This window comes from Centroberyx gerrardi, chromosome 17, assembly GCF_048128805.1.
Source record: "Centroberyx gerrardi isolate f3 chromosome 17, fCenGer3.hap1.cur.20231027, whole genome shotgun sequence".
In the NCBI taxonomy this organism is placed as follows: Eukaryota; Metazoa; Chordata; class Actinopteri; order Beryciformes; family Berycidae; genus Centroberyx; species Centroberyx gerrardi.
This window is the reverse complement of record NC_136013.1, coordinates 2,725,584-2,738,746: the sequence shown is the minus strand read 5'-3', so window position 1 is coordinate 2,738,746 and position 13,163 is coordinate 2,725,584. Positions and strand designations below refer to the sequence as shown.

Sequence of the window (13,163 nt, the reverse complement as noted above, 5' to 3'; positions counted from 1 at the left end):
CTGCGTTTTGTGTTGTTTGTCCGGCTAGATTTGAATGTTATTGCTGGACTGCAGACTTTTTTCTTTTAGTTGTTTAAAAAAAAAAGACTGGACAGACCCTGAAAGAAGACATATTATATGTCATTCATGTAACTGTAATAATGTAACTGTTATTTCAATGTAAATGTCTGACCAAAAACATTAATAAAAAAAAAAATAATAATAATAAAAAAAAAAAGCATCAGCATATCATTGTCAAAGTAATTGTAACACCTTGGTATAACTACTGTAAACAAATAAAACCACGGTGGAGACGATCGGTCGCCTCAATCTCACACCAGTGGGATTTTGTTAGTGCTAGTGTTTCTCAAAATTAAGACTACATTTCCCATGAACCCCGCTGCCTCCTGTCACACAGAGAATGTCACTACTTTCCCCCCCCTTTGATAACAAGAGCCTTTGATAACAGCCAATAAGCATTCAGAAGAGGTAAGCTGGCATCAAGTTGAAACTACAGTGTGCAGTTAGAACAGCAGAACTGGAACAAAGTTGTGTATTACAAAGTTAAAACAGCAAACTCTTCCTGTTTTGTGCCGTAAAGCGATCCAGCAGATTTCCCTCCAGATCCAGCAGGTGGAGAAACAGTGGAGGATGCAGACCCAAAGGAGGACCCCAGAGGATGTGTCGACCCAAAACTGGGTTAAACGAACATGTAAATGCAGCCGGTGACCCTTTATGTCTCTCTCTCTCTCTCTCTCTCTCTCTCTCTCTCTCTCTCTCTCTGAGGATGACGTAAATGTCCCAGGGAACCAACAGTTCGGCATTTGACTCTATTTCCAAACGTAGACACTGCCAGACATTTGGGCTGAACAGTATCATGTTTCTCAAATGTCATTGATTTTGAACATCCTGTGGAATGTGACCTTCCCCTTCATTGATTGGATGCTGCCGGTCTGGTTTCACACAGCTGAACCTCCAGCACGCAGCAGTCCATTAAAAAGTCACCCACAGATAATAATCCACAGGACAACTATACAGGGGTAATGCATATCCTGATGAGAGGAGTTCTGTTACAAGATGAGATTTCCACCAAAAACACGACACCTACTCTTAAAAATGGTTGATAGCACAAATGTAAAACATATTTTAGCAAATAATAGGTAACTTGGTTGAAAAAATAACACTTTTATAGACCAGATCTTCTATATTTTGGGAACTAAATTATGAACTTCAGGTGTTTTTTTTTCTCCTGAAATGGATGTGTAGCATTTTGGAAATAAACTTGCTGCTGTCAGTTGGTGTTTTACTTACTTCTTGAATTGAAAGCTTACATGGGCCTTTATGTGCTGAGCAAGATTTATGACACTAGCATGCTGAAACCCATTCAAAATCCACTACAAATCTTCAAAAAATGAATGGGTGTCAGTTTTAAAACAAGGCTGCTTTTCTAAATTCTTGGGAATTTGCAGTTTCATACAAGGTTTTCATCCAATAGCATAAAGATATAAAGATAAACTACACTGGGGACATTTCCCAGGCATCTGGAAAGCCTCAAAGGTAGAAATATGAGCTAAACCACATATTCTTTGTGGTGTTTTTTAATATTTGGATCACATTCAACGTTCAAACATATTCTTACCCGAGCCTTGAGGTGAATTCATTGTGAAAATATGACTGAAATAAATGTTGGATAGTGCAGAAACCCTGAGCACCAAAACATCACTGCAAGATATTTTCCTTCTGCTTTGAAAAAAAACTAAAAGTTGAGTCAAGATCAATTCCAAGACCGGGTTGAGTCGAGTTCAAATCAAGACCAGGTCCAATGGGGGTTGAGACCAAGACAAATCCCAGTCAAAATAAACAAGAGACTGAGACAAGTCAAGATGTCAGAAAAATGGTCCAGACTGAACTCCTCGCAGTGAAGTCCGCCTAAAAGATATTTCTAATACAATCATTTCTGCTGGTCCCAAACCAGCATCGGTGACTCAAACCCCAGGATGAGTGACGGGTTACCTTGATGATGGCCTCGGTGAGGTCCATCCTGCGGCCCAGCAGGCCGTGCAGGTCGTCCCACTCCTCCTGCAGCGCTCCCAGCTCCGCCTGCAGCTGCGCCTGCGTCTCCTCGTCCCCCATGCAGAACAGCTGCCGGCCCTCCTCCAGAGTCTGAAGGAAACTGCACTGGTACCTCTGGAACAACAGCTCCGTGTGCTGAGGAGGGAGAGAGCAGAGGAGGAAGGGTTAAAGATGACCGAGGGAAGGGGAGGAGAGGAGAGGAGAGGAGAGGAGAGGAGGAAGGGTTAAAGATGACCGAGGACACAGAGGAGGAGGGAAGGGAAGGGAAGGAGAGGAGAGGAGGAGAGGAGAGGAGAGGAGAGGAGGAAGGGTTAAAGATGACCGAGGACAGAGAGGAGGAGGGAAGGGAAGGGAAGGAGAGGAGAGGAGAAGAGGAAGGGTTAAAGATGACTGAGGACACAGAGGGGAGGGAAGGGAAGGGAAGGGAAGGGAAGCAGAGGAGAGGAGAGGAGAGGAGAGGAGAGGAGAGGAGAGGAGAGGAGAGGAGAGGAGAGGAGGAAGGGTTAAAGATGACTGAGGACACAGAGGGGAGGGAAGGGAAGGGAAGGGAAGGGAAGCAGAGGAGAGGAGAGGAGAGGAGAGGAGAGGAGAGGAGAGGAGAGGAGAGGAGAGGAGAGGAGAGGAGAGGAGAGGAGGAAGGGTTAAAGATGACTGAGGACACAGAGGGAAGGGAAGGGAAGGAGAGGAGAGGAGAGGAGAGGAAAGGAAAGGAAAGGAAAGGAAAGGAAAGGAGAGGAAAGTAAAAGAAAGGAGAGGAGAGGAAAGGAAAACAAAATTGAAAATACGACAGATGAGAGGAAGATACGAAATAGAAAAAAGCGAATGGAAGAGGGAAAATCAGGCAAAACAAATGAAAGAAAGAAATTCAGAACAAAACGAAAGGAAGGACGAAAGAAAGAAAGATGAAGAAAGGAAAGACAAATGGTAGAGGAAGGACAGATGAAACAGAAGGGCAAAAGAAGAAAAAACAAAAAGAGAGGAAGAAGAAAAGAATGGAAAAGAACAAAACAATATCGGAAGAAAAGAGAGAAAGCAAAGAAAAAGCAAGCAAGCAAAGAATGAAATTAAAAAAGAAATAAAGCAAGAAAGAAAGAAAGAAAGAAACAGAGACAGAGCACTAACCACTGAGTTGTGCTGTTGAATGTGAGTGAGCTGAAGTGAGTGTGTTTGTAGGCTGCTAGCTTCTTTTAACCAGGAGCCATCAGTGGGTTGAATGATGGAAACTGTTATCTGTTTGTTGTGTCTTCACTCTCACTCAATTCAAATCTCCTCACATCTCTATCAAGGCAATCAAAACCTGAAGACTCTCTTCCTGCTCTTGTTTGCCCTCCTTTTAAAAGGGAAATGCAATCAGCAGCAGTCTTTCCCTTTCCTTAACATCTAGAACCAGCCCTCTGGCTCGGGTTTAAACATCTGGAAGTTTCTATTCAGTAGCTGCTGATATTAATCTGAATAAACAGCCAATGGGTCTTAAACACACCTCTGCTCTCTCACAGGTTTGGAAATGTATGGGAAAAATATGTGATCATTTCCAGGGCTTGAAAAGTTTGGGAATTGCACAAAATAGTTTGGAAAATTGTGGCAGAATATTGTTGTTCAGTCCCAATATACATACAACTCTACTTCTTCTGTGGTTTTAGACCCCCAGTCACCACACAGATTACATTTTGTTGTGAAGAATTAAATCTAGAACAGCGTTATTGCACAGCTAATGGTCTGGAAAAAGTATGGATTTTTTAATTCAAAACTGCATAGGAATCCTGTTTTTCTTCTTTCCTCACTACCGTATTTCAGTTTCTGTTTCTACCAGACCTGCTACCAAAGTACAAACTGAAATGGGATTCAACCTTTTTTTTCTGGAATTCACAAATACAAACACGCCCGTCTGGCACATCAGGTGTGTTAAAACAAACACTCACTGTAACTGAAGGGATTTCAATTTGTCTCAATTCAACAAAGGGGGGATGGTGAGGGAGTCGTTGTTTTTCATCTAAGAAAAAAGTAGTCGTTTCTACTACTACTACTACTACTTCTCTTTTTATGCATTTTAATTCTTTATTTATTCTCTCTTCTTATACACTTTATCTCTTTTTATTTGTTTGTTTTATTTATCTTATCCTGTATTTCTTATCCAATGTCTTATATACCTTGTGTAAAGCACGTTGAATTGCCTTTGTGTACGAAATGTGCTGTAGAAATAAACTTGCCTTACTACAGTTGGGCTTGCTGTAGAGAAAACCAGCTGAAAACCATCATTGACTGCAATGAATGTCAGTTCATTGAAGCAATTTAGGAAATTCCCTGACTTCCCAGGTCTGGAACACACCTCTGCAATTCCATGATATTCCAGAAATTCCATGATCAGTGGGAATTTATTTGTTTTTAAAGTCATTTTAACCTCTGATGTCTTACTTTTTTAAGATAGTTTTCTCTGTGTTTTGTAAAGCACTTTGTAACTGCGTTTTGATAAGCGCTACATAAATAAAGTTTATTATTATTATCATTACGGACCTGGAGGTCGTGCAGGGAGCGCCGGAGCTGCGGCAGGCTGCAGCGGGACGGCCCGGCGGGGGGGAGGAGCGCCTGGCTGTCGGACAGGAAGCGCTGCAGCTTCCTCAGGCTGCGGCTGTACAGGTGCCAGTGCTTCACCAAGCCCTCCACCAGGGAGCGCCGCTGCTCCGCCCGCTGCACCGCGCCCTGCCACTGCTCCCTGAGCTGGGCCAGCTTCAGGATGAAGTCACTCCTGGACAGACACACACACACAAATATTATATTTCCTTCCAAAATTAGATATTCACCATTTAAAAAGTGACACTTTCAGCCCTCACTCTGAGTTTCCCCTTAAGTTAAAATAGCTTCATTTGAAACCTTGATGAAGACTCATTTGAGCTGAAACGCATCAGTCAGTTTTAACTTTTCTAACTGCCAATGTAAAAAAAAAAAAAGGCTTTTAAGTTTTGCTGCCACACAGTTTGAGCTTCTCACCTGTCGTCCACCTCTCCTTTCTGCAGCAGGTGAAGAGCCTCAGTGATGACCGAGTGAAGGATCTGGTGACCAATAGAAAGCTCTGCCTGGAACCGCTGAAACACCAGGAGAGCAGGGGGTTAGTGTGTGTGTGTGTGTGTGTGTGTGCGTCTGATTGTCTCCCCATATGTGTGTGTATGGATTTGTGCTTGCAGATGTACATGCATGTGTGTTTGCATGTTTGCTCGAGCAGAGTCAGAGTGATCAAGACTAAAAAGTGTGTTGGCGGGTAAAAAGAGAGAGAGAGAGAGAGAGAGAGTGAGAGTGTGTGTGTGTGTGTGTGTGTGTGTGTACCTGGTGTGTGCGCAGCTGCTCTCGGAGGCCGCTGTATGTTCCAGCCAGGTCGACTGCCAGACTGTCCTCCATCCTCTGGAGAAAATCCATCCAGCTCTCACACTTCTGCTCAAAACTCTGCTGCCTCAGCGCCTCTGTCTGCAGCTCACTACACACACACACACACACACACACACACACACACACACACACACACAAAACTCAGTGTTAGAAAACCATACAGCATCAGAGAGCTGGTTCTCATTAACTCTGGTCATGCAGTTTATTTGATTTTTATTTAACTGTTGTTTAACTGCAGAGGAGTGACCAAGTCAACTTCACTCGAGTCCAGAGTCAGTCTCTAGTCTTGAGGCACAAGTCTCAACTCAACCCAAGTCAAGTCCAAGTCATTAATGTCAAGTCTCAAGTCTAAATGTAGAACAGCAAGTCAAGTCAGAACAAATCAAGAGTCCAGTATCAATTTAACATCTTAAAGAAAACTAAATATCTAGGACTTTTCAATGCAATATGGTTTTAATAGGATAAAAACTTGGTAAGAGCATCATGAGTTTGATTTCTATAATCAGTTTCAACTTCAATAAATTCAATCATTCCATACAAATTCAGAAAACAGAATTTAAATTCAGTTGTCCGCTGGAACAAATCTCATCACTTTCAATCTAAGTCATTTACACAAACACAAGATCTCAAGTCAAGACTTTAGAAACCTTTTCAAGTCATCAAAGCACAAGTCAGAGTCAAGTCCCAAGTCACCAGAACCCAAGTCAAGTCGAGTCTCAAGTCTTCTCTTCATGCATCAAGTCAAGTCTCAAGTACTTAAAATTGTGACTCCAAGTCATGTGACTCGAGTCCCCACCTCTGTTTAACTGTCATTTTATTATAATCACCTACAATCACTTATTTTCCTACCAAGATGGCCGTGTGGTGATGTAACAGAATACTATGATTTTTCCCTTTAATCATAAGTCCATACGTTCTGCTCATTCAGTCATTTGCTCCTCCCTCCCTCCCCCCTCCCTCCCTCCTCCTGTCACCCCTGGGTGCCGACCTGCAGGCCTCCACGGCGGCGGCGGAGGTGCGGGTCCAGCAGCGGTTGAGGCGCTGCAGCCTTCGAGCCGCGGCGTCGCCCAGCGTCAGGCCGTAGCTCCGCTTGGTCAGCACATCCAGGTCAGCAGCCCGGCCGCTCAGCTGCAGCAGGACACACTGAGAACATACGGGTGCTCGTCACACTCACAACACGCTGCACACGTGACACACGGCTGAGAACCACAACACCAGACACCATGCATTCTGTGTTCCTGTTTATTCTGTTCTGATTTATTCTTCTGTTCATTTTGGTTTTCTGTTCTTTTCTAGTTTTTCTATAATTTGTAGTCTTTTCTTTGATGCATTCATGGGTGTAAATTCAGGTTTGGATGTGGCCAAGCTGCTTTTCTGATGACCTAAATTTGTGTCTACCATCAAATTGATATGAATTTGATATTATGCGTTCATGCAAATTAGTCTCATCAGCTCCAAAGGTGGTTAACTCCCTCACACTCCAACTTGTCAAGGAACAAAAGGCAAAAAGTAACATTTTCTAGGTACTATTATATACATAAACAATTATAGCCAATCATTATTTGATCTTAAAAGTCTCATATTTCAGTGGGTCATTGCTAATCAGATTAAAGAAGGATTTTAAAGCTTTGAGATATGAATTCTGCATACAATATTTGGTACTTCTAATGTACAGATTGATTTAGACTCTGTACACTGGTTTATTTTAAGGTAGTAGTAATATGTCTTGCTGATCCTGAGGCCAAAATAAAGATCAAGAATCAATACTACAGCTCATTCATGAACTCATTCATAAAGTCTTACCTGGTCTGCTGTCCCATTTCTCAGCCGCTCCTGCCAATCCTCCAGGCTTCTCTCAAGTGACTCACACTCAGTGTCACACTCCTGGAGCTGCTCAAGCTCCTCCTACACACACACACACACACACACACACACACGGCCATATGTTTCTTAATTTATAGGTCACTGGTCACTTGTTGCTGGTCAGTGCACTTAGGCAACAAGATACTGAGGATCAGAAACAAATGCACTGTGAAAACTTGTATGTATCATGTGGAATGTACTACAATGTGGACTTGAATGTAAAATAATAATAATAAACTTAGTTTGTACAGTAATTTACACATTAAATGCTCTGCAAACAATACTAAAATCCAATAAGATAAGAAATAAAAAATGAATTATAAAGGGTTACAGAGGAATAAACCAGGCAGAAGGATACAGTAAAAATAAAAGTCTTATGTTCTTCCTTATAAAATCTACCTGCAGTCGACCCAGTTTTCCTCACAGTGTTTGACTGAGCAGAAGTGAAATATTTCTGGTATGAAATGTACAGCTCTAACATACGTTTAGATGCATATGGCCTAATTTTAGGTTAGTAAGTCACACAAAGTCACTCATTCATTAAAGTGAACCTGCAGGCGACCTGGTTTCCTGACAGTGTCTAACTGAGCAGATGTCAATTATTTCAGATATTCTCTTCAAGTAAAATATTTCATTATTTCAAGTATCATTGTAAAGATTTGTATGAGTCACCGTAAATGTGAAAAGCCCAGTCTTATGTTTGCCAAGTCTCACAGACAGAGTCGTTCATTCATGAGTTTGTACCTGCAGCTGACCCAGCTTCCCTGTCAGCGTCTGGCCGAGCTGCAGGACGCCACGTGACAACAACCGGCTCTCCGATTGGACGAGGGCAGCAGCCGAGGGATCCAGGTGGCCAATCAAGTCCTTGGAGGCCTCTAGCACCCCCTCCAGGTCGGTCTGCAAACTGTCTGTCCTCTCCTGCAGGCTCTGGAGCAGAGGCAGACAGACAGAGATGCAGATTCAGGTAAAGAAATAACAACATTGGAGATTTTGTGTGGCATTCACTGTTGATGAGTGTCCAAAAAGTCTGGAATCATGGGGAAACTGCTAAATAAATCAAAACTGCTCGTCAGAAGTAGGATTCGAACCCACACCTCCACTCAGAGACCAGAAACCCTGGTGCCTTAGCGTGGGGAAAACAAGTGCAACCAGAAAAATATATATAATGTTATTTAAGCCTATTATTCCAGACTTTTCAGACACTCTGTAGAGTATAGATTCAGATGAACAGACTTCAGAGATTCAGAAAGATAAAGAGTCTGTTCATACAGGGAAGATTCAGATGGATTCAGAGTTTGCATGTTCAGACCAACAGTCAGAAACTTTTCACTGTCTAAAACATTTCTCTGGGATGGAAATTTGTCTGGTAGGGCTGGACAGATATATGGGGCTGCTTTTATTAAAAATTGGCCCGTCAGTGTTATGATGCAGTTTGTTTGATTACATATTTATTGTATAATTGATCAAAACTACGCTGGTTATCTATGGGAATCCTTTAAACTGAACTGAATCTAATGTGAGATTTTGATTGGATTCCACACAACTATGCATGAAATGTTTCTTCCTCTTAATTATTATTTTCCTGGGTTTCAATGTAAGTAAGTAAGTAAGCAAAGCTTTATTTATATATCAACTGTTTAAAAACACACAGTTCACAAAGCGCTTCACAACAAGAGGATAGAAGAAAGAAAAGATATGAAAGACATAAAAACAACTTTAAGAGAAGACAAAGACTTAAAAGCTATCTTAAAGTAACACAATCATACACATATATAAAGTAAAAAGTAAAAAACATGAGAGTTTTAGTGTCCCATGGTCTAAATGTTGTTTCTCAAGTGTTTTAATTTACATACCATGCATTGCAAAATGATTGGGGGAAACTCTAACTTCTCCTTTAAATCATTTCTTCTTCTGTGGTTGTTGACTCACCTGAGCAGCCTGTACCGTGGCAGCGACCCGCTCCACAGTGTTGTCCTGTCCAGGCTCCGCACCCAGCAGAGACGTGAGCTCGCCCCGCCGGGTGTGTAGCCGCTGGGCGAGGGAGGCGGCCCGGCGGGCGAACAGCTCCCACACCTGCAGCAGGGTCCGGCTCCTCTGCAGGACCTGGTCCAGCGCCCGAACCACCTGAACCCAACTGAGAGACGGGAGGGACGGAAAGGTGAAGTCGGGCAGTGTGGAGGAGAATCAACATTGTGTGTGTGTGTTAGTTTGAGTGAGAGAGTGAGTAATTGTGTGTGTTTGTGTGTGTGACAGGGTTTGGGGCCATTCATGAATTAAATTGAGAATGCATGGTAAATTGAATTGGAATGACAGGAAACAGAATTGAATTCTATTATATATTTGTCAAAGCCTGAAGTCATGATTTGGTTTTACTGTTGATTCTATGTCCTCTTATATATCCTTTCCTTATATTTTACTTTCCTTACATTTATCCTTTTTTGTGTTATTTTATTCTGTTTTACTGCTTATATTGTACTTGCTTTGTGAAGCACTTTGTAACACTGTTGAGAAAGGTGCTATGAAATGAAGTTTATTATGATTATGATTATTATTATTAAATTCCATGATATTCCACTTCTAAGAGACGTTGTCTTGACATTATAAATCAAACATTATGAATCAAATAAAAGACAGTTAAACAAATCAAATACATTCAATCATAATGTATGGATTACCATTACATGTTCTGCATCAAATACCAGCTGAAAGATTCCTTTAACATTTTATGATATTCAGTATTGATAATATATAACACTATGAGTAATCTCAGATATGTGGTGAGAAAAAACAAAAACAAAACTTGGAATTTCACAGAATTTCACTGAATTATAAATTCAATTTCCTGAAATTCCAGTTCAATTCCAATTCTGTTTCCTGTACGATTTTTTTCAAATTCCAATTCCAGTTCCTCAGTTGAACTGGAAGCTCTGAGTTCATTCCTGAGTCGACCCAGACCAGCTGTGAGTCTGACCTGGCTCTCTGTCCGTCCAGCTGCTCAGCGAGCAGCGCAGCAGCATCAGGACCGATGCTGAGCCGGAGCGAGGAGAGAGATTCACTCAGTTCATCCCACTCTGAACCCTCCGTCTGCTCATGAAGAAGCTGCTTCCAACACAACACAACAACAAGGCTGTCAGTCATCTCAGGTACCACGACCAAACAATAACTCACATTACAATAACATTTAAAACCAATGCCACCACAAAAATAAATGTGAAAATTGAAAAAAACATTAAAACTGTCAAAATATATGTTTGCATAGCATGGCTGATTTCTCACTGGAAAAGCAATTCACTGACAAAACATTACATTTCAATATGTTCAAAACTGTATTTAAGCCTTAAAGGAGATATTTCAGTGTATTTAAGACCTTTTAAGGCCTTGAATTTGAATAATTCAATTTAAGACGGAACGGAAGAACGGATTACACTGCCGTTGTAAATTTCCTGTGGTTTTATATACACTGCCTTGTACTTTTATGTAATGTTTGTTCTAGTTTATGTATATTTCATCTTATTTTTGAAGATTTGTTGTTGTGTATTGTACTTTTGTTCTCCTGTTAAATAAACTGAAGAAAACAAAACGAACATTGAGGTTACATGGTGCTCGCCACCAGGACGTCCCAAGTCAAGACATGTTAAGTACCTGGAGACGAGAACAACATCCACCAAGCAGCGGCCTACCTGCAGCCTGTCATGGATCTCCCTCTGAGCCTGGAGGGAGAGCTGAGGGCCGCTGAGGGAGTCCAGAGTCTGAGACGTCCGCACCGTCTTCAGCACCGCCTGCTCCAGCCTGTTCTCCAGACAGACCCAGAGCTCCTGCACCTGCAGCAGCCTCCGCTTCACTGATCCATTCTGCAGACAGGGAGATACAGCATACTGTGACTGTTTGGTAGAAAACTGAGGCTAAGTGACAGTTTTTAAAGACAACAACTTCTGACAATGTCGATGTGAAGACAAAACCAGGCACCTGTCCTAGATGAGACTAAACAAGTTCCACACCAGGGAACTACAGCATGAGCATAAATAAAACCTATAAACTACATTATACATTTTGTGTTTCTCAACATAAACCTTGTTTCCAGTCACAAAGAGGATGCTGCTGCTGGTCCCCTCTCCCTCTCCCTCTCCCTCTCCCTGCATCGCTCCTCATGTGTTTGTTTTGAAGAGCGAGAAGAAGGATAAGAGCCAATAAAAGCCCTTGATTACAGCCAATATACAGCACATTCTCTCACCAGGTTAAGTTGAAACTATGTGGTTAGAATAGTAAAACTGGAAAAAATTGTGTATTAGTTGCAAAGTATTAGCTGTGGTTCCTGTTATGTGCTGCAAAACATGTAAAATGCAGGGTAGAGGCTGACAATCTTCTTTGTTTACAGTAATTATACAAATTTCTCAAAATTCACCATGGTAATGATTTATTATTGTTAAAATACTACACACGCATCACCTTTAAATACCGTATTAAATATCTACACCCATAGCCTACATTGGATGAATTCAGCAGTCCTGAGCAAAAAAAAAATAATAATAATAAATTCTAATATTTTAACTAGTTGAGCTACAGTTGATTTGACTACTAAAAATAGTGAGGCTTCTAAAAATAACAGAAGTATGCAGTGAGTGAGGTTTTTAAAAATAGAAGTCTCACTTGCAAAGTAAATGAAATCAAGTACAGCACCTTTTTGACGCATATGAAACACATTCAGCCACGATTACTTTGCTCGGCGTCCCTCACCTGCTGAGTGAGAGCTGTGCAGGCCTTGATGACATCATCTGTCTGAGAGATGAAACCACGGCTGATGTTTTCTCCTCCGCCGCCATGTTTGTCTCTCAGCTCCTGAAGAGCAGCAGACTTCTGCCTGATCTTCTCCTCAAGCTCCTGAAATCATTTTACGTGGACATTTTTGTGCTGAATGAGTTTTCGTGACCCTTAAGCCGACAAAATCTGTCAAAATCCATTGTAGAATTTCAAAAAATATATATGGGCATCAGTAGGGAAATAGGCATTCTTAATTCCTGGAAAAAAAATAAAAATAGAAATATGCACTTTTCATCTGACAGTTGTGATAAAAAAGGTTTAATTCCAAACTGCTATATCCCCTGTGCATCCTGAAATTCATCAGTCCATATTTCAAAAACACGGATCATTGCATCATCAAAAATTTAACTTTTTTGATTTTTTTTTTATTAAGTTGACTTATTATATTAACTTTAACTTAACTTTAACTTAACTTAACTTTAACTTAGCTATTAACTTAAATAGCAACCATTAATGCACTTTACTTCCATGCTGACATTCATTTTGTAAGTATAGGTGTCATCAAGTGATGGCTATCTCATTTTAGAGTATATATGAAACCATATAAATATCATATATCATACCTGACAGGTGTTGATGCTCCTCTGCAGGTCAGTCCGGCTGCTGGGTGTCAGAGACTGGATCCAGTGTTTCTGAAGAGAGATCCAGCTGCTGATCTGCTGCAGCCGGGCCTCTCTGTCCGCTCTGGTCCTCAGCTGCTGCTCCGCCTCCTGGACCTGAACAGGACCAGCACAGACACATTCATCAGGTCAGATGGACTTCATTAAAGACTTAAACATATCCAGTATATCAAGGGTCAAAAATCAGTATTATATATCATTGGAAGGATCTTGTTGATGGTCAAAAGAACATCTGTAATCAGAAAAAAAATTAGAATACAAGGAGACTCAAGTGGAAACTAAATCTGGTGCAAAACAGCATAACAACACTTAGTAGCTTTTTATAGAATAGCAGTTTTCTGAATCTTAATCTCTGTAAAAGTATGAATGGTTCATATGTTTTGAATAAAAAACATAAAATAAAATGTGTTTTTGCGCTGCTATAAAATTTGG

General features: G+C 41.2%; 1 protein-coding gene across 1 annotated transcript in view; it reads right to left on the bottom strand.

The window, feature by feature from the left end:
- Nucleotides 1-5,280: 5,280 nt before the first annotated feature.
- The window catches only part of syne2b (spectrin repeat containing, nuclear envelope 2b), a 128,228-nt gene continuing 120,345 nt past the window's right edge, over nt 5,281-13,163 (bottom strand). Inside the window, exons 103-111 of the mRNA XM_078289618.1 lie at nt 12,675-12,827; nt 10,974-11,003; nt 10,265-10,395; nt 9,223-9,427; nt 8,038-8,220; nt 7,234-7,335; nt 6,419-6,573; nt 5,371-5,518; nt 5,281-5,286 (exon numbers count right to left, since the gene is read on the bottom strand). Coding sequence (XP_078145744.1) covers nt 5,281-5,286; nt 5,371-5,518; nt 6,419-6,573; nt 7,234-7,335; nt 8,038-8,220; nt 9,223-9,427; nt 10,265-10,395; nt 10,974-11,003; nt 12,675-12,827 — 1,113 coding nt within the window. The remainder of the gene's footprint in view (nt 5,287-5,370; nt 5,519-6,418; nt 6,574-7,233; nt 7,336-8,037; nt 8,221-9,222; nt 9,428-10,264; nt 10,396-10,973; nt 11,004-12,674; nt 12,828-13,163) is intronic.